Source organism: Fusarium oxysporum, chromosome 11 (assembly GCF_000149955.1).
Source record: "Fusarium oxysporum f. sp. lycopersici 4287 chromosome 11, whole genome shotgun sequence".
Taxonomy (NCBI): domain Eukaryota; kingdom Fungi; phylum Ascomycota; class Sordariomycetes; order Hypocreales; family Nectriaceae; genus Fusarium; species Fusarium oxysporum.
The window spans coordinates 1,258,051-1,277,567 of record NC_030996.1 but is presented as its reverse complement, the minus strand read 5'-3'; the positions used below and the strand labels follow the sequence as shown (position 1 = coordinate 1,277,567).

Genomic DNA, 19,517 nt, shown 5'->3' with positions numbered 1-19,517 from the left:
TGTGGTAGGGTACTTGATCCCGTCAATATCAACTTCGGCGTGCAGCGGGCATACTTAACCGCGCTCTTACCATCGGGAATATTGTGCGGTTAGGACCAATTTCTTCACAACCCCAACTGTGTCTATCGATAACGACTGATGCCACGTTTCTCCATTCGCTTGCTTGGCGAAAACGTCCTGGTTGGCTGCTTCAGGTCCAGCACTGTTAGTTCAGGGCTCGTCGGCCGTTCGATGCAAAGAGCCGGCCAACCCTTGTATTTCGAAGCAAGAATACGGCTGGCACGACGAATATTAGGCGTGCTTTTCCCCGATACCCTTGTTCGCTCTCTTAGATTCTCGGATGATGTGAGCGACAAAGAATACTTGTGTTAGTCGCCGCTTCCCCAGAAATCATGCGTCAGCCCCCAAGTCAAAGCGTTAGTGTGGCGAGAGAGTCGGTGTATTGCTGAAAGAAGCATAAATTTTGTTGCTTGAGCCAATGTTCAAGGCATTGCCACGCCCGAGATGCAGCCTGAAAGCAGCACATACCATGTCTTGACTTCCTGAGCCAGGCTGGGTCTCACTACACAGTGGTCAAGCAGACAGAGAGGGCTGTGTGTGGTCCGTGGTGATTTAGGGCTGCAATGGAATGCCACTATACCACGTAGCACGGGAGTAAAATATTCTCGCCAAGGAATAATATCCATGATCTGTGAATCGTATGGCCTATGGCGCAAATGGCGACTTCCAGATTGCATCCAGACAGTCAATCGCTGATCGATGCCATCAACCCGGCTGTTATGACATTGGATCAGAACATGTCGTTGATCCTCAACTTCGACATTCACTGTGCCCTTCACTAGTGGGGAGAGAACTCTTTATTCCGTGGTGCTGTTGTCGATCACTTATCCGCCTGGGAACCAGGAACGGGCCGCAAAGGTGCCGACTCCACCTTCAAGTGACTAACAGATAAACCTAATCTCAACAAGAGATATTTTAATACGAGACATTATAATAAAGCAAATGCAAGACATCCTATCAGAAGACCTTAGAACTCAGCCTGTTACCAAGCTTTGGAGCATCACTTGAATATGATTCAGTGTAAGAGCTTAAGTCTGATGACACGCAGCGTTCATGACATTTCTCATTGGCATGGAGCAACACAGAGGTTGCATTTCTCCGAGCGGTTATGAAGCAAAGAATCTCAGATGAGTGACATTAATCTAAATGGCTGAGATATCGGTAAGATTTACAGAACCTTAGCAGAGTCTCTCAATTTCGACCATTGTTGATATGGTCGAAGAAATGGCTACATTCTAAAGTCTCCGAGTGGAGGTCACACGAAACCAAGACTTGCTACATTCCTTCTTCAAAATCTTCTTGTATACATAAAATATACTTCAGCATACCAAGCGAAGCTTACTTCACAATAGTCTATGTAGCATTAAAGAAACTTGTGTGAACTATGATTACACAAGACCATATGAAGTTCCAGCCCATAACGAGGCAAACAGTGTCTGACCATGAAGTTGCAGCTATTTAGCTGATTGCTGGCCGTAGTGTTAAACTTAGGCGGCTAACACACATGGCGAGGACATAATATTCTTTTTCACGATATAAGCTTCTAGCCAAAAAAAGCTTCCACGAGATATGAAGGGGCAGGGGTTTAGTGAATGTTCAAAACGTAATTTCCAAAGAGATGGCGAGATAAATCCATTGTTGGTTCGTGGCTCATCAAGAACTTGACGGCCAGGGGCGGTCTTGACGACTTCCATGTATCGAGACAAAAGAAACTTCCATGCTTTGTTCAGAACCGGCGACTTAGACATGAAAGCGCACATGAGTAGGTTTCACACATGAACTTTGCCATAGGTTGAACATGTAAAATTTGATGTAATTATTCCTATTCTATTCAAACTCATCAAGATGTTTCTCGCTCATCATATTCCCCATACTGCCACCGTTTGTGGTTTTCCTCCGCCCACCACCTCGCTATGAAAGCCCCCTCTTCAACCCATTGCGCAACGTCATTGCCAAATCTCCGTGAAACAACATCTGTGAAAGAAGTAAAGTCGAAACTTTGCACAGAGTCGTGCTCCATGGGATCTTCGTCCACGTTGCTTAATCGCCATTCGACATTGTCGATGAGAGGAATGGCAAGATGGCGCCCTGGGTAACGGGCATCTCGGGCAGTTACTACAGCGCGACCAGGATTTACGACAACGAACTGCCAGTTGCCTTGGCCGGTTGTCTCGTTCTTTGTGAGGAGTGGTCGAATTAGGGATTGGCCTTCGTAATTGCGGACGAGGTCGGAAGCCGCTTGTCGGCTGGCGTTGTTTAGTGAGCCTGTCTCGAGGAGAAGATCGAGGATGGTTGGTAGGATTTGGGAGGAATGGACTGCATCGTGAATGTCGAATGCGGGCAGGAGAGGGTGAGATAGCACTAGAGGAACGTGGTCGATGCCGATGCTAGGGTTGTAGTAAGGCGACACGGCGCCATTCTCAGGCATCGAAATGCCATGGTCTCCGACGAAGACAATGAGGGTCTCATTAGCGACACCCTGCTCATCTAGTAGATCCAAGATCTTGCGTAGCCATCGATCGTCATAGCCTTCTGTATTGAGATAATGCGAAAGCATATCATGGCCATTAGCAACTGGGACGTACTCCTCCCCCTCAGGCAACTTGTAGGCGTGGTGACTTGTCGATGTTATGTGCGACAAGAAAACTCGCTCCTCCTTCTCCTTGGCCTGGACAAACACGTCACGGAAGTAATCCTCCAGAGGGTCCTCTTCAAAGGCAAAGCCGTTGATTCGTGGTAGTGTCACCGGCCCGTGTGTCGCATTCTCAGATCGTAGCCACTCAAGTCCAATGAGATGCTCCTCCGGAAAGCCAGTTGCCTCCATCAACTCTTGCTGATTGTTATATCCTAAAGTCGCAGCTGAGTAGAAGTATGACTGCCACTTGAAGTCGTTGAAGGGGCGCGACCCTGCGTCGGTAGCGTTAGACACTTGGTTCAGAGCTTCAAAGATATGAGCCAAGCAAGGCTGGTATACATGGTGCGCGTAGTCGAGATTGAAGTCGGCTAGCAATGGGCCGATACCGCACAAGGTGCCGACCAAGCTCTTAAAGGTAAAGGTGCCGGTGGTATGGGCATTGGTAAAGTGAACGCCGCCGCGCTTGGGCTTGGACCCTTCGTGGTCGAAGCCATCGTCGTAGTCGCCAGTGATATAGTTGGCGGTAGGAGTGAGATTGGCCAATTTCTCATGAGCCTCTTGGGGAATCGTGTTGTTGGGGAATGTTGATGCTAAAAGTTCCCAAATGTTTCCATCCTTCTTGATTGGGAAAACGTCATTTCGTGTGCTTTCGAGGAAGCACAGAACAACATGTCGGATGGGAACGTCTTGCAGCTTGTCCTTCAGTGTGGGAACAAGGTCTTGCCCTAGGTTCGATATCTTCAATGGGTCGACATCAGCATTGTAATGCGGGCGCTTCAAGTGCCAATCCTCAAACCCGGCCAATACTTGATCGTTGGGAAGCCAATCGAATGGCTCGGCCGTCGCGAGCGCAGTGAGATTGTCCCAGCTATGCTGAATGCCAGTGCCGAAAACACTGGGCAAGTCTTGTAATGTCGGTCCCGAGGAAAAATCCACGAATGGTGACAGTGCTGCAGTATAAGAGAGAAATATGAGGGATCGATCGGAGGGTCGTGCGACGGCCGCGTAAAGGAGCGTGAGCAAGAAGATGGCGGCCAAAGCGAATGGCACGGATCTCAAAGCAGTTCTTAGTCGGAATTGAAACGGGCTAAGGTGCTGGGTCTTTTGTTCTTGGAGGTCGTCGTCGGAACTTTCGTCATCGAAGGATTCGGTCTGGCCCTCGAGATCGGCTTTCGGGACAGGAACGTAGCGATTTTGGCGGGGAAGAATGCGACGAAGGAATTGCCAAGCATTGGCGATCGATCGATGTACAACCTCAGCGACATAGCCATGGATTTTGTAGCAAGGTGTTTTGAGGAGCCAGCTCAATAAGATGTTGGCGCAGAGGACACTTGTAAACGCGACGCTGCCCGACAGCATCAACGATTTGGAGGAGGGGTCGTTTGGCAGAGAGATGTTGCTGTAATGTATTTCGGAGCCGGCGACGAGGTAGAAGGATATCGAGACGACACTGAGCAGCGCGTTGATGAACATGAATATCGCGGTGAAGACGAGGACGGCGATTTGCGACCGCGTGGGTAGGTTCGTGGACCATTGGTCGAGGAGGAGTCGAATGAGGGTGAGGACGACGACATCTTGTGTAACGAAAGAATAGCCCCATCGATGTAATAGGTTTTGGTGTACAGCGTTGATGTGTGCGTAGATATGTATTATCTTGGCGCCCCAAACTGCGAGGGCTGTGAAGGTGAAGAAGAACTGGCGGTTGGGTACTCGTTTTAGGAGAGCGCGTGCGAGCGCCAAGGCCGCCTGAGACGGTGTCGTATTTTGCATCATGGTTGTTGTCTAAAAAGAGAGGAAGAAAAGAAACACGCTACGAAAAAAAAAAGATGCCACGTTATTGAGCCTCCAAATAATCTCTCATAGAAAAAAGTCTGTTATTACAGAAAAGCATCGCATGGCAAAAGACACAACAGCAAAGGCAAAAGCTTGAAACAGAGTGCGCCCAGCTGGGACCACGGGCAAGACCGTTATTAAGGGGTTTTCTCACTGCCTGAACTGCCTGTACCTGTACTGGATGTGGAGGGAGCCTCAGCCTCAGCCCTTTTGCCCTTTGGGGGTCAGCTTCTGCCAGTGCTGACATTTGCATGCGTCTGGCTCCAATCAGGGCTCCTGTCGGTGATCAAAATAGTTACAACGGGTCACTGAAAAGGAGATGACTCGTGTGACTTAGGCTTTTTGGGGCGGCTGGCCCCGGACCTTCGGCACGTACCAGAACGGGCTGAGTGTGCCATTGTCAGCGTCGAGGCGAAGATGGTGCTGGGCGGCGTCAATCTAGCCCGAACATAGGGTTCAAGGGATACAGTTTGCATTTCCCATAAATTGCATCCATCACGGCAATCTGAAGGTGCAACATGGTGATAATGGCGGTCAAATTCAGTCATTGACCGACAAGTTACACATAGAAATTCGACGTTTGAAATGGACGTCAAGACCCATGCATCAGATTTCACAGATTTCAGAAGATGGATCCCCAAAACACAGGGGTCATTCCAGGGCTGGGTCCGCTAACGGCAATGGATTTGATTGGCCCTCGCCTCTAATTTCCTCTAAAGCTTAGCTGTAAGGGGCAAAGGGGCTCGGTAACACGGTTCAAAATGCACAATGGCCCCTTCACAGCTGTTGTTGTGGACAGCTTTGCCCATGCAGCTCCAGATTCTGCGAATCATGACATCTAAGACCGCCGTAAGCAAGCCACGACAATATCATGATTTTTATTTTTTTTGGGATATTTGCAGCCAACATTCAGTGGCCGTAACGGGAATGCGCCGAATTGCATGTTGGTAGGTAATACGAGGCACAGTCACTCACAACTGTTTGTGCCCTGTGCATCACTACATTTGTCGTTTTACGGGCCAGCCAGTGAGTCCAAACACAGCCCCATTTATCGCCAATCAATGTGGAGCAAATCCTGCTGATCTGTGCCCCCTTGCGCAGGGAAAATCAACCGGGTTAGTCGCGTGTTAAATTTGGAGGGGCTTGGTCCAGGCTGATGTCCTGCCTCTGATTGGCATGTGTTATGATCTTCAAAGGGGAAGAAAAGTCTAGAAGAGCAGCCATTCTGCCTTGGCTGGCTCGACTCTGCCACCCTCTTCAGCCCTACCCATTTCTTGGAAGTGAAGCCATTTCTTTTAATCGAATTGCAATTGTGAATTTGTGATTTAGCTTCGCACGTGTCACGTCGGGTATTCCCTCAATCAGCAACCGCGTCGATCCGAGAGCATTTAACCTGGCCAATTACGCCACTGCCCAGACCGTCAATTTTCGGTTTTCCTCTGCCGTTTACTTTGGCCCCCAAACAGAAGGATTTGATGCTAGAAGATGATCACCATTCGTTACCAACCTGATAGCTGGAGCCTGATAGCTGGAGGATTCAATGCAAAACAGGGTACAGTCTGGAGCTAGGGGCCCGAAGGACGCGGGAAATCCACTAACAGAATTACATCAGCTGTGAAACCCCCACTCTCGCAGCCACAAAACATGCATTTTCCATGAAATGAAATGCTATTGAGCATGTCATCCTAACGCTTATTCGAGAAAATATATCGTGAGATTCAGGATTCAATGCTAAAGCTAGACTATTTGAGAACTCACTTGAAAGGACCAATCAATCTCGTCCAAACTGGGAGCTTTTGCGTCATTTTCAAGAACCCAGGATAGGGTAGGCCCCTTGACTGCAAGTCAATTACTACGCATTGTGACGAATAAACCCCCCCGCGGAGCCCGAAAACAGTTGTCGGTCACTGGATTTCGGTGTGACCTGTGAAATAATAATATGGCCAGAGCTTAAAGAGTTGATCCTTTCATTCAACCATCCTTGTCTGCGTGTTGAGATTTCGTCATCACCCGAAACTTTCTGCAGCTCTTAAACCCGCGGCCTCCGGAGCATGGCCTTTTGTATTATCTGTAATTAGAGATGCATCATGCTTGGAAGATTTCGTAACACGGGACGAAATTAGGTTCTTACCTGTGAACTCTATGCGCACGTGGTAATTTTTCTGGCTCAACTTGGAGCTGTTCTGAACTTTCATTTTCTCATGATGACAGCGATTGCGACGAAACCACCTGTAAGCAGCTGATCATGTTATCATGAATTTTCATCTCGTGAGCGACAGAAAACTATGCTACTGAAGCTTGGTAGATTATGATTAACGACATTATCCTTGCCTCTTCCTTTCCCGAGCATAAGCGGATATACAGTTCTGCTTGCGACGAATCCCCTCCAGGTATATTCAGAAGGAGGCGTGCGAGCCATCCTGATTCGTTTCATTTTTATGCCAGATTACATGGCCATTCAACAGTTGTTCTAGATAGATGAGTTCGAGGCTCACATGAGCCATATGCACAAAGGCTACTCCGCAGGCCATAAGGAGCCAGCTATTGTAAGCGTGTCAAGTGACGCCCCGGAGATTCTGCTTAACCATCTTCTTCTCGAAGCTGGGTGCAATCATACGAAGCTGGTGTTTTCTCTTTCTACAGTATAGATGTCTTAGGAAACATAGCCTTGGCTGAGAGCTGAAGCTGGCTGAAGATAGGGATCTTGTAGGTAAGTCGCCACGTTCAACTTTATACCCACGAAAAGATGCCATCTGACTGACTCAAGGCAATAAGTGTGCTTATCAAAGTGTGGTATCGGAGTTTCGTTCTAGGCTCCATTGGCCGAAATTTGTCACATTATTTGCACGTCTTGCAGAGTTGTAAACACCACTACACGCAGTTCGTGGAACCGCTGTCCCTTTCGCGATATCGCTAAGCGGCCTAAGGGGCTTTTTGGCCGATTTCTGAGATTCTACTCCGTAAAGCTGGGTATATCTTTGTCACCTAGAAAAAATGACGCAAAAGTACAATGTTTCAATACCATGTATGTCCAAGAATGCCAAGCATCCATGACGACGAAAAACAAACAACCAACGGCATCGCGGAATAACAATCGGCGCGCTTCGGGCTTTAGCCGGACCCCGCGAAATGCAATACCAACATGTCAGCATGGCTGTCTTCAATGCACCTCATCTCTCCACCAGACGACCATGGAACCCCAGACACAACAGCTGCCCATATCTTTTGAACTTTCTTCAATGTAAGAATATTGTTACCGACTCTTTGAATTGTGCCCACAAGCTGACAATTGATCTAGATCCAGCAAGCCAAAGTTGACTCGCACGAGTGCAAGCAAAGTCAGAACAGGCTGTGTCACCTGCAAAAAACGTCATGTCAAATGTGACGAAGCAAAGCCTCACTGTCGAAATTGTGTGAGGAATAACCGGCAATGTGAAGGTTACGCCATCCCGGACAGAAAGCGGAATAAGGGGCCAGGCCAGTTTCAATGGGATTCGAAACGAGTCACCTGGGCAGCTCCCTTGAAGGCGCAGCTTCATCTTGTTCAGGACTCTCTCGACTTTCGAGACGCTCAGAGTGTTCTCTATTTTGATGAGTTTATACAAGTTGTGCAGAGTCCATGGATCTCCGCTGGGTTCAACAGTGATTTATGGTCCGTGACGTTACCCCAAGTTGCACGTACCAACGATATTGTACGGCATGCTGCGATAGCAATCGGCGCATTGAGCAAATGGCTTGCAAAGTCGGAATATGATTCACTTGGTTCGTTGTTATCGGCGGATAATGAAGCGGCTCGGGAGGACACAGACTATTTGAACGCGGTATCGCACTACTGCCATGCGCTCAAACTACAGAGCCAACAAGTTTCGATACACGACGCTGTATTCCTTTCAGTTCTATTTCTATGTTTCGAGACATTGCGAGGAAATAGGAAAGCTGCCTTGGATCACATCAATCATGGACTGGCAATGTTGCTTGCGCTCTTGACCGATGCAGATTCTGCTCTGATGACCTCGATCGCCCCAAACCCAAAACCGCTCATCGCCGTGGTAGCAGATATCTTCTCCCAACTGCTCCCACAAACAAGACTTATACTACGCGGAAGCATCGGCCGTAGCCCCGCTGTACCAAACTTCACCAGAGGCCTACGCGCCAAGAAGCACACAGTTGAGTCTTTCATGTCCATGGTAAACCAGATACCTCGAGATTACCCACCGACTGAAGAACTTCCGCCTGTTCTTGACAACCTGGACGACTTTGAGAAATATTGGCTGACTGGTCGGAACGCCAAACTTGCTGTTGTTCCTCTCCTCATGGAAGCTGTCCAGAGCACTGGTGTTTTGGTCTCGTCGGATCCTGATATTATCTCCAGAGTTTGGAAGGAAATCACAGCTGATCCACGTATTAAAGAAATCTGTGAAGCCTCCACGAAGGAATTAAGGGCCCTCGAAGCTGCTTTTATGCCTCTCTTCAACCGTGCAATTATGTCGGATGCGAAATCAACGGACTACATCAGAGCTATTCATCTTCGCTTGCATTACCTTGGTACTTGCACCTTCGATGATCTCACGCACTTCTATGATGTTGAGCCTATTCAAGCCAAGACGCCCCTGTTTCGCGAGTTCCTCTCCCTAGCTGAGATCAGTATCCGCATCGCGAAGCGGGATTTGAAGAACCCGGCACAGCAGCTTTCATTACAATGCAACATGGCATCGCATCTCTTTCTCATCGCATTATTCTGTCGCGATGCGCTTCTTCGCGACGAAGCTACATGGTTGCTGAAAGACTACCCTGGTCAAGACGGGATTTGGAACGCCCGCTCGCTGTATCTACTATCTCATAGAAACAAGATCGTGGAGCGGATAAATGCATCCGAAGGCACGGCCATAGAGCAGTGGCACAGGTTACTACGCAGAGAATATCTGTTTGAAGAAGGAGGTGACCGGGTTATTTTCTGCTACTTGGATAAGGATGAGATTACAGGGGAGTGGCAGCTCGTAGAGGAGACGGCCGTAGTGAAGGGAGAGCTTGATGCTATCGAGTGGAAGAGAAGACCGCCTTCAGCAGCTGGCAGACCGTTATTGGGAGATATAATTACCCTCTGGCCTGAGTTGGTGGAATGAAGAGAGCAACTTCCAAGCAGGCAATGGGGAACAAGGGGTTGGACTCATGCGATGTAATTAGTGAAGAGACCCGTATAAGCTATATAAACTATGAATATCTGGCTCTTCGCATCATGGTTAAAAGAAGCCTCGATTTATGCGAAGACAATGATCATGCCAATGAAATCTAGTAGAGAAAGAAGAAAAGAGCACAGCACGCTGTTTGTGAGAAGAGAATTTTACAAAGTATTAATGATCAAGACAGCAAATCAAGCAGATAATAGAAAGAGAAAGTGACAGAAGGTTATTGGTCCAGAGCTTGGTTCTGCACCATTTCCCAGTAGATGCCTTGTTTGTTGACCAGCTCAGTATGTGAACCCTTCTCAATAACCTTTCCATCATCAAATACAAAGATGACATCTGCATTCTGAATCGTCGAAAGTCGGTGAGCGACAGAGATGACAGTTCGTCCACTGCGAGCTGTGTCGATCGCGGCTGCAACGACCTTCTCAGATTCCGAGTCAAGAGCTGATGTCGCTTCGTCGAGAAGAAGGACCTTCGGATCTCGGATCAAGGCGCGGGCGATTGCGATTCTTTGCTTCTGTCCCCCAGACATAGATACTCCTTTGTGACCCATGTCGGTGTTGTAGCCTTCCGGAAGTGAGACGATGAAGTCGTGGATGAAGGCATCGCGACAGACTTGGTGGATCCTGTCGTCGGTCACAGACTCTGGATTGTCGATTCCGAAGAGTATATTATCGCGAATGGATCCTCTAAACATGGCGGGTTCTTGAGATACGAGAGACAGAAGTTGACGGTAATCGTAGACATTTGTATCCTTGATGTCTTGGCCATTGCACAGGATTGCACCATTACCAGGTTCCAAGTCATAGAAGCGTTCGAGAAGCGAGATAACGGTTGTCTTGCCACAGCCTGATGCTCCGACAAAAGCGGCATACTGGCCCTTCTCAATGGTAAGGTTCAGCCTGTCAAAGACGGGAACGTCTCTCGTGGGATATTTGAAGGAGACGTCGCGCAACTCAATCTTGACTCCGCCGTCAGTGTCCTTGATACCCTCTCCATGCTTGCCATATGTCTGTCGATCTGGATGAACAGATTGCCGCACGTCGAGAATACGGTTCGCGGAAGCAGTCACTTGGGCAGCGCTTGGCGCCAGTCCGAACCCTTGACTGCCGGCCTCAGCGCCCTGGATGACTGCCATGAAGCAGACAAAGAACGCCTCCATTGAGTATTCTCCGCTGATAAGGAGACCACCGCCGTACCAGAACAACAAAGCCTGACATCCGAGGCCGACACTGTCTGCGAAGCCAAAGATCGCTGACGTCCACTGAGCCTTTCGATTGGCCGCCTTCACATGCCCATCCAAGAGATCGCGGTACCGGCTGTTGATCGAGTCCTCCATGGTAAGCGAAGACACTGTTCTAATAGCCTCGATCGCTTCGGTCGCAAATGCGGAGCTTTCTTGGAAGACCGCGGCATTCATCTTGTCGAAGTGAACTTCATGCTTGTACTTCCAGCATCCACCAGCAATCATGAGTGGCAAGGCAACAGACATGGAGATCAAGCCGAGCTTCCAACCGAAGACGAGTGAGATGATGACACAGCCAGTGATGTTGAAGATGGCGGAGAGCATGAGTGCGAGGTTGATGCCAAGAAGTTCCTCCAGCTGTTTTGCGTCACTCGAAACGCGAGAGCTCAGAGATCCATGGGAGTTGTCTTCCTGATCAAAGAAGGAGAGTTGCTGATACAGCATGTCATTGAGGTACTGGGACTTGTACACTCCGCTGACGTAGTATTGAACGCGCAACCCGATCCAGCCCTCACAAAGATACGCAAGACCAACCCCTCCAGCAAGGGCGAACCACATGAAGCCCCAGAACTGGCTCTCACTCTTCAAGTCACTGCCCTGAAGAAGGAAGACCCCGAGGGCTTTCGCGAAGAGCCAAGCTTGGATGGGAGTACCAGCTGCGACGGCCATAGACGAGAGGAGAATACCAAGGAAGTTAGGCCACTTCTGTCTTCGTTCGTACAGTAGCTTTCCGAAACTTTTGAAGAGACCTCGGGGCTTCTTGAGGGCTTCTTCTTGGGTGGAAGTCGCAGTGATATCAGCCAGCTTCGCATCAGGATGATGTTTGTGAGACTCATCATCCGACACAAGAGCGCCCTTCTCTTCCTGATTATCAGCAACCTTAAGAGCCTGCGCTCTGACAAGAGAAGCATAAACTCCATGGGTCTTCGTCATGAGATCCGCATGAGTGCCTTGCTCAACCGCTTTCCCGCTCTGCAGCACGATGATGTTGTCGGCCTTCTTGATGGTAGATAGACGATGTGCGATGGTGATGGTTGTGCGGTTTTGCGTGGCCCTATCGAGGGCAGCTTGGACGATCTTCTCACTCTTCGCATCAATGGCGCTGGTGGCTTCGTCGAGGATGATGATGTTGGGCTTCTTGATGATGCTTCTCGCGATCGCTAGGCGTTGTTTCTGGCCGCCCGACAGCTTTGCGCCGCCGTCACCGACATGCGTATCGTACCCCTATAAACATTGGTCAGGATGGGAAGGTCTGGGAAGGTGAGGAGAGTGAGAAACCTACATCAGGAAGGCGGTTGATGAACTCATCTGCATAAGATTCTTGGCAGGCGTCTCGAACCATCTGACGCTTCTTTTCTTCGGGCTGATCTTGCCATTCGGAGCCGATAAGACCATGTGCGACGTTGTTGAAGATTGTGTCATTGAAGAGGAAAGGTTCCTGTTGCACCAAACCGATATGTGAACGCCACCATTTGAGGTCAAGGTCTTCGAGGTTGTTCCCACCGATGGAAACTGAGCCAGCCAAGGTAGGGCTGATTGCAGGAGCCTCTTCCTCAGACTGCTCATCGGGCTGCTCGCTAGCCTTCTTTTGAGGTTTGGGTTCAACGACTTGGGGCAAGACGTGGTGTTCCTTCAATGAGTACCAACGCTCAAGCAAACCAACAATGGTGCTCTTCCCTGAGCCTGAAGGACCGACTATCGCTGTGTTCTGTCCAGAGTGAATGGAAAAGCTCAGTCCGTCCAGGATACGGACTCCAGGGCGGCTGGGGTACTCAAAGGTTACATCTTCAAAGGCAATGTCATGAGAGGTAATCTCAGGCTTGAGGGAGCCTGAGGAGGGGATGGGGGCATCGATGACAGTGAAGAACTCGCATGCAGCAACCATGGCTTTGCTAACAGCCATGAGAGGAGTGGCGATACGTTCGAGAGAAGTGAGGATCAACATGACGGACATGAGGACGATGACGATGACTCCGGGACTGTCGATGGCGCCGGAGATGTATCGTCGCGTTCCATACCAGAAGGCGAGACCGAAAGTTCCGAAGACTCCAAAGAACTAGATGACTGTCAGTGTCGGATATCCAAGAGGCACCCGGGGACGTACAATCATGCCAAGATGAAGGCCCATGAAGGGCGCCATCTTTTGGCCTTCCTCGATGGCCTTTTCGACCCAGACTCTGTATCTAGTCATCACGCGGGATTGAGCGCCACAGGCTGTGACTAGCCGGATCCCCTGGAGTGCTTCGCTGGCAATAGCAGTACCTTGAGCGTCTGCCTGCCCAGTCGCCGTTTGACCCTTGACGAGAATTGGCATGGAGATGGACAGAATGACCATCATGTAGAGGATCAAAGATGCAGTCACCAAGGTAATGTCCCAACTCCATACGAAGGCGACAATGATAGCCGCCCAGATGGTGCCGTTGAACTCCAAGAATGTGCCCAGTCGCTCTGAGATGCCGACTTGAAGGGTGTTAGACGTCGCAGTGATGGCTGTAGCAGGTGCGCCGGCAGGCATGGAGTCGATGACATGAATAGACTGTGAAAAGAGAGACTGAAGGTAATGAAGACGAATAGCGGAGGATAGTCGGATACCAATCATTCGGAAGCAGTATTTGTTGATAGTGTTGAGTCCCCAGCGCCCCAAGAACAGAGCCATGATGTATAGCGCTTGTCGGTTCAAGATAGATTGAAACTTATCGGTCGGGAAACTAGACGTGTCTCTGAAGTAGTCTGTGAACTGATTGACGAGCTGGCCAAAGATGACGTTCATGAGCGGCATGGTTATTCCAGCGCCAATGGATGCGAACGAGGCAAGGGCGTAGATGAAGAAGTCCCATTTTGTAGCGTAACTGAAGACTCGTATGTAGTCGGCAACTTTTGGTGTTCTTTGGGGTCGTTGGGTATCTTGGGTCGTGGTGGGGGACTTCTCGCCATCGTGCTCGGCGTCGTTAGGGGGTTTGGCGTCGGCGGCCATGATGGAGGAAGGGGGGTAACGTAGTGGCCTGTTGAGAGAAAGGTATTAGTAAAGCAGTCGAATACTGTATTGAAGGAGGAAATTGAGGTCGTTACTGTTTTAACGCAGATTTCCACCGCTGAAACTACGGGTATCGAGGTGTCTATGCCAAGCGGTTCACAAATGCATGCGCTCACTTGCTAGAAAAGAGTCGATGAAGGATAGACTGCGAAAAAGAGGTGCTAATTGCAGCGCAATAGCACGAAGAAAGGAAATAAAGTTTAAGATGAGAATGAAGTGGGACATAAACCAACGCAAAAATCTCAGGTCATCCTCCGTCAGCGCGTAATATCTTATGTAGCACATCTCGTCCTGAAGAACCCCTGTCTCATCGAGTTCTGCGCATGCTCGTAAAAGACGATTTCCTGTTTGGGACGGTTTACGAGCTCCACTCCTTTTTTTCGCGACGGTTAAAGTGGGCCCGTATAACTCGTACCAAACTAAATCCTGACATGAGTAACAGTAATCCTCCGTTTGACGTTTCACGCATTTTAGGCATCTCGGGGTCAACAGCTTCCCGATACTGAATCCGTAAACTTCCCGATGTGTAGCTCCTTTTACGACGCGGCTGGTAATAATTGCTGATGGTGGCTAGAATCAGTAAATTCTCTGTAAGCGCGTAGATGTTAGGGTCATCAGGAGACGACGGAAAGCACGAGGCAGGTTTCTAACCAGGATTCAAGAACTAAGTCCTTCTTCACTCACAGAGCTTAGAGAGGGGTTGTTTGTTCAAGGAACGGCCTTGACTGGCGCAAGTCGAACAAAATCACCAAATCTTGGGATCTTGTTGGTGGAAAGGGTGCTGTATTGCTAAGATCGCTGATCCATACGCTTGTACTCCTCGAGATGGTCAGCAGGACTGATTCTAAGAGGTCCTGAATAATATTCTAACTCTCTTCAATAACCTTGGACGCGACCTCTTGCCGCTCCTTGAAGAGCCTCTTACAGCCGAGATGCCCTCGTACGGTCCAACTCTCCTAAGCTTTGGTGATACCTGCGGGTTGTTGTCTTTCCATCGGGAAGGTGAGCAGCGCCGCACTCATATCCCTATATATTCAAGTGTACTTCTCCATGGACTATAGCCTAGTTGCTGGCAGCGGCCCCTCGCATGATGAGAGGATGCAATCAGCTCCCGGAACCCAGACATCCGTTTCAACACCGGACCAATCAAATCTTTGTAGGGAAAACGGCAAATGAAATAGAACAACAGCAAATAGAACCCGCTGTCTATGTCGTGAGTGACTCGGGTTTCGAACAAAACAAGGTTGTAGGACAACTCAGTCCGAGGTTCGCGTAGTAGCTCTGTTTGTTGACCACCAGTAGTCTCGAGGCGTCTGACGCATTATTGGACAGAAGAACTCAGTTGGTTCCTCGCCTTCGTTGCGGTGGGCCAAGTGGTAGACCAAACAGCCCCGGTTTGGGGATCGTTACCGCAAGAGCAGTTCAAGCCCAAGTAAAAGGCCAAGCACGAGCCCGCTTCGCGAGTTTGGTAGAATCGTATATCGCGGTGTCTAGGGCTTGAAATCGTGAGAGGTTAGCTCAATATTCTTGATGATATCCACCCGCCTTGATACTCCACGCAGACAAGAGACTCAGTGCGACATGCAGCACGCGTCAATGCGTCCACCGCCCGTGAAGTGACATGGAGGCCGGAGTCTGCCTTGGGCGCTCTGAGCTATTTGCAAAGGCCCTTGCAGCTACCTAGCATCTTATGATTGCGCAAATGCGCTCGGAGAGGAGACAAGGGGTTGCCATCCATGTCGCCATGCTTGTGACCAGTGGTTGCTTGGCGAAAGTAAGTTCTGCGCGAATGCGCAAGATCGGTAGGAGTTTAGATCTGTTCGTTGGTCATAGGTACTTTAACACGGTGAATATCGTGATTTCTAGGTCGGTTGTATAGGGAGGTTACGCAGCGACGGAGGGAGGGGAAGCCTTATATAATATTACAAGCCTAAGAGGGCTATTTACTACCCCTTCTAAGGGATCAGGCAGTAGTCTATATTATATTAATCTAGAAATACAATAAAAACTTAATATAATATATAGAGCTTTTATAAAAGGTTAATTAGATACTATTAGTTTATATTATTAATATAATATATTTTGATTGCTCTCCTGATATATTAGGTCTTAGGAGTCTCAGTAGAACTAGGTATTTGAAGCCGCGCCGCTCGAGACAATCAAAGAGAAGGGAGCATATTCAATCAGGTCCCAGGTGCTCTATGAGTTTGGCATCAAATGGAAGATGGCATCTGCCGTCAGCGTTGCCAGTGCGGGGGCTTCCTTTTCACTCAATGCTCAAGCCAACTTGGATATCTCCAACGGAGTTGGGCCAACCCTTCAGTCTAAGAAAGGCTGGGAGCCCCAGGTCACCTACTCATACCCTGTTTTTACTACCTCTGGCGGAGTCTCGCTCATACCCTATGTCCGCTGGGGTGTCGAGTTCGTTATCGATGTTTACAACCAGGTCAGGCTTAAGCCAGCGATCTCATCGCAGACACTTGTTACAATGCAGTCGAGCTACTCAGACGAGCCCCAGGGCCAGTGCTCGGCTAACAAGCTGGTCGTAAGCACCTACATGTCTACCAAGAGTATGATGAAACTTCGTAATGGCGTCTACGATACATGGTATAGTGGCTCCAGTCGCGCATTGAATCAATGTTTTGAGGCACCTGATATGATACCGACGGCTGAGGATATTGCCGAGCTGCTGAGTTTGCCGGCGACTTCTGTACGTCTTATTTGGATTACAGACCGCCTCGCACCACCTCTATCTCGACTGCCACATCGACAAGCGGGTCAACCGCGACTACCGAATATGTAACCAGCTGGGTTCCAGCTACAGCACAATATGTCGTTGTTACCATAACTAGCTATTCTGATCGGACCGGTTGGCCTCAGTCGAACGCAAGAACTATCATCACCATTGAACGGGCCGCTACCTTTGATCACTCGGGATTGAAAAGGCGCGACGCCACAGCCACACAACAACTTGCTGCTCGAGCAGTCTATACGCCGGGGCTGGTACAGGACTGGGATAGCAAGAAGATCTCATTTGCTTGTAAGCAGATCGCCACTGGGACGGAGACGGTGACGCAGCAGGTGACTACGACGATTGGTGTTGGAACAGCCACCGTCACGGCCACGACAACGGTTGCCAGACCCGGCGGAGACGTAAAGTTCTACACTGAGAATCCGTATTAATACAGATATATTGGAGCTGGACCTGTGGGCAATACCTGGACAGCTGGAGCATGTTCCTCGCCATCTGAAAAATCGGGTAAGTGCTTCAAAATCAGAATTAACGGCCCCAAATGGACTGATGGGCAGTATCTAAAATACAACTCAAACGATCCCGACTCGCTCATTTCAGGTAACGGGGGATACCCCTCCCTTGTCCTAGACACATGGTACCTGTCAGAAACGGGTCGCTTGATCACACAAAACCCTTACGCTCGGGGTGGCTTTGTCGCCACTGTCCGAAACTCGAACAAGATCATCTTTGACACTCCTGGTAGCAACCCCAACCCAGATGGCGCTGAAGCCCTTTACTGCCAAAAGGACCCCAATAACGTCTGCTCTGGCGTGCTTTCGTGTAGCACGGATACCAGAAATGGTCTTTCATTCACTCCGTTGCGGTATAACTGGTGGCTCCCGTGGGGCGACGTCCGATTCTATGATGACTTTAGGCCTCAGCTCGGCGACAGGACTCCAGGCAGCGAGATGGCGACATTTACTTGGGAGGCGGTTTCCTGTGCATATTGATGAGACACGTATATAGAGGTTTGTCTCTATTGCTTATCCATCAACAGCTTTTTATTCAATGTATATATTGTATTACTTTCTGGATATACACTTCTCAACTTGGGCCTTATTTAAATAAGCATAAAGAAGCCCATTTTTGTTTAAATGAGACCTTAAACCCAGAGGCTACCTCTAACTAATGAAACTCAATTTATCATGCACAGGCGTTTTGAATTCTACAACTACCAGTAATGCTCTCGTCCTACTCACCACTTCCGGCTCAGCCGGCACATAAGGCACATTTTCTCGTTCCTGTATTTGAAGCTGAATGCAGGGTTCATATGATGTGCAACGCCTGATAGGCTAAAAGATCTTATCAGTTTCAGTTGAAATACTCCAAATCCATGGGCGGCTATTCCAGGCAGATCTAGCGCTGGCGCTATCGAACGCCACGTTGGATTGGAGGGTTACAATCGAGCCAACTAGAACACTAGCTCAAAGGAATCATCTGATGAAGTACAGTACATTATCGATCGCTAGCTGAAGAGTTGCCCAAATGTTATAAAGAAACCCAACCCCGATGGACTCGCAGCATAGCAGTGAAAACGTCTTTTGCTTTAATCCGCCATGGCGGACCCAATCACCTCTTCAATAGAGATCGGCATCTCAGTCGTCAAAGCCGGTGCAAGTATCGCGACATGGTGGGAATTGCGCCAAAGGAACAAACGTGAAGAAGGACAGGGCTCAAGCTCGAGTGGAAGAGGCGCCGGCGTAGATGAGATCTACTTGGTCTTCGCCTCTTTGGGCCAACGTTTGATGGCGCTTGACGTGATCAATTACGATGCTTTGCCACAGGCCCTCGCAGCTGTCAAGGTTGCGATGGACATTTCCGAGGATGCTCTCACTTTTGAGTTGGAGCGTCTTGATCCCATTCTTCAGTATCTCATTGCCTGCGCCTTCATGTTCTGCGCGGCTTGTCATCCCATGCCTATCTACTACGGATATGGCTGCGGAGTTATGAACGACACAAACTGGAGCAACCCTGAGAACCCGACCTATTGGAATCTAGACATCGACCAGGCCATAGCCTATCTGAAGAGTGTCCCTCACCCTTTTCAATTGCTCAAGAAATCGCCTTCTCGCATTGGACACAGTGAACCGTACTATGAGAAGTATGACAAGAAAAATTTGAAAGCCGAGGCCGCGGTTGTTGCGGATATCTTCAAACAGATTGAGAAAGTCGGATATCCACAGCCACTACCGCCAAACGACGGAATTCGCATCAATACATGGAGTATGCCCTTTGCTACGTATGGCGGTTCAGTCATTTATGCCAACGTCGGCCACGACACTTCACCCATCATGACTTGGCAGCTGGACCCCGGGCGGTTTCTGTACGCGTGGACTATCGGCGAGCGTGCTGACCTCCGACCCGGAGAGGCAGTTTTGCTGCAGGATGAGCATATTGGAGCGTTGGCATCTTGGCTAGAGGGGTTGAATGGAATCACTTTCAAGGTGCTTTTGGATTCAGACCTTGACTGGTCTAAGATCAAGCTCAAGTCTTCAACGAAAAAGTTTTGTATGGCACAATCTGGGAATGAGTACAATATCAGAGGTATCCCCGACGTTATTGTGCGGAATCCTGATCCGACAGCACTTTTGGCTGCAAGACTTGATACGCTTCACATGGTGTCGGTTTCAGTGCCTTTTACCAAAGCGAAGGAACAAGCTACGACTTCACAAGCAACATCATCTCCTACTCCTAGCTCTCCTAAATAACGTAGAGTTTTCAGCTCTCCA

General features: G+C 49.2%; 5 protein-coding genes across 7 annotated transcripts; 3 read left to right on the top strand and 2 right to left on the bottom strand.

Moving 5' to 3' along the window:
- Window positions 1–1,700: 1,700 nt before the first annotated feature.
- Window positions 1,701–4,684, bottom strand: FOXG_09842 (uncharacterized protein). The gene has a single exon (XM_018389069.1). The coding sequence runs from the start codon at window positions 4,466–4,468 to the stop codon at window positions 1,901–1,903; it is 2,568 nt and encodes an 855-aa protein (XP_018247262.1). The 5' UTR covers window positions 4,469–4,684; the 3' UTR covers window positions 1,701–1,900.
- A 1,912-nt stretch (window positions 4,685–6,596) lies between these two features.
- FOXG_09841 (uncharacterized protein) lies at window positions 6,597–12,186 on the top strand. 3 transcript variants are annotated; one of them, XM_018389067.1, is made up of 4 exons: window positions 6,597–7,238; window positions 7,304–7,408; window positions 7,456–7,769; window positions 7,827–12,186. In XM_018389067.1, the coding sequence occupies exons 3-4, from the start codon at window positions 7,552–7,554 to the stop codon at window positions 9,649–9,651; spliced, it is 2,043 nt and encodes a 680-aa protein (XP_018247260.1). In that variant the 5' UTR covers window positions 6,597–7,238; window positions 7,304–7,408; window positions 7,456–7,551; the 3' UTR covers window positions 9,652–12,186. The 3 variants fall into 3 exon arrangements, with proteins under 3 accessions (XP_018247260.1, XP_018247259.1, XP_018247261.1); XM_018389066.1 differs by having other exon boundaries at window positions 7,304–7,769; XM_018389068.1 differs by having other exon boundaries at window positions 7,296–7,769; window positions 7,827–9,867.
- On the bottom strand, window positions 8,044–14,240 carry FOXG_09840 (uncharacterized protein). Its single transcript, XM_018389065.1, has 4 exons — window positions 14,030–14,240; window positions 13,065–13,962; window positions 12,243–13,016; window positions 8,044–12,184 (listed from the first exon to the last, which is right to left on the bottom strand). Exons 2-4 carry the CDS (start codon window positions 13,932–13,934, stop codon window positions 9,935–9,937), a joined length of 3,894 nt encoding a protein of 1,297 aa, XP_018247258.1. The 5' UTR covers window positions 13,935–13,962; window positions 14,030–14,240; the 3' UTR covers window positions 8,044–9,934.
- A 1,978-nt stretch (window positions 14,241–16,218) lies between these two features.
- FOXG_09839 (uncharacterized protein) lies at window positions 16,219–17,738 on the top strand (the record flags this gene model as incomplete). Its single annotated transcript, XM_018389064.1, has 4 exons — window positions 16,219–16,704; window positions 16,875–17,147; window positions 17,194–17,253; window positions 17,304–17,738. The coding sequence occupies 4 exons, from the start codon at window positions 16,219–16,221 to the stop codon at window positions 17,736–17,738; spliced, it is 1,254 nt and encodes a 417-aa protein (XP_018247257.1).
- Window positions 17,739–18,334: 596 nt separating this feature from the next.
- Window positions 18,335–19,496, top strand: FOXG_09838 (uncharacterized protein; the record flags this gene model as incomplete). Its single annotated transcript, XM_018389063.1, has 1 exon — window positions 18,335–19,496. Exon 1 carries the CDS (start codon window positions 18,345–18,347, stop codon window positions 19,494–19,496), a length of 1,152 nt encoding a protein of 383 aa, XP_018247256.1. The 5' UTR covers window positions 18,335–18,344.
- Window positions 19,497–19,517: the final 21 nt, after the last annotated feature.

What these genes read in the sequence shown, in the direction of transcription:
- FOXG_09842 (XM_018389069.1), bottom strand. Translation starts at nt 4,468, where the DNA reads ATGATGCAAAATACGACACCGTCTCAGGCGGCCTTGGCGCTCGCACGC.
- FOXG_09841 (XM_018389067.1), top strand. Translation starts at nt 7,552, where the DNA reads ATGTATGTCCAAGAATGCCAAGCATCCATGACGACGAAAAACAAACAA. An exon ending in TCTTTTGAACTTTCTTCAAT is followed by an intron (nt 7,770 to 7,826) that starts GTAAGAATATTG and finishes CAATTGATCTAG; the next exon opens with ATCCAGCAAGCCAAAGTTGA.
- FOXG_09840 (XM_018389065.1), bottom strand. Translation starts at nt 13,934, where the DNA reads ATGGCCGCCGACGCCAAACCCCCTAACGACGCCGAGCACGATGGCGAG. An exon ending in GCCTTCATCTTGGCATGATT is followed by an intron (nt 13,017 to 13,064) that starts GTACGTCCCCGG and finishes ACAGTCATCTAG; the next exon opens with TTCTTTGGAGTCTTCGGAAC. An exon ending in TCATCAACCGCCTTCCTGAT is followed by an intron (nt 12,185 to 12,242) that starts GTAGGTTTCTCA and finishes CAATGTTTATAG; the next exon opens with GGGTACGATACGCATGTCGG.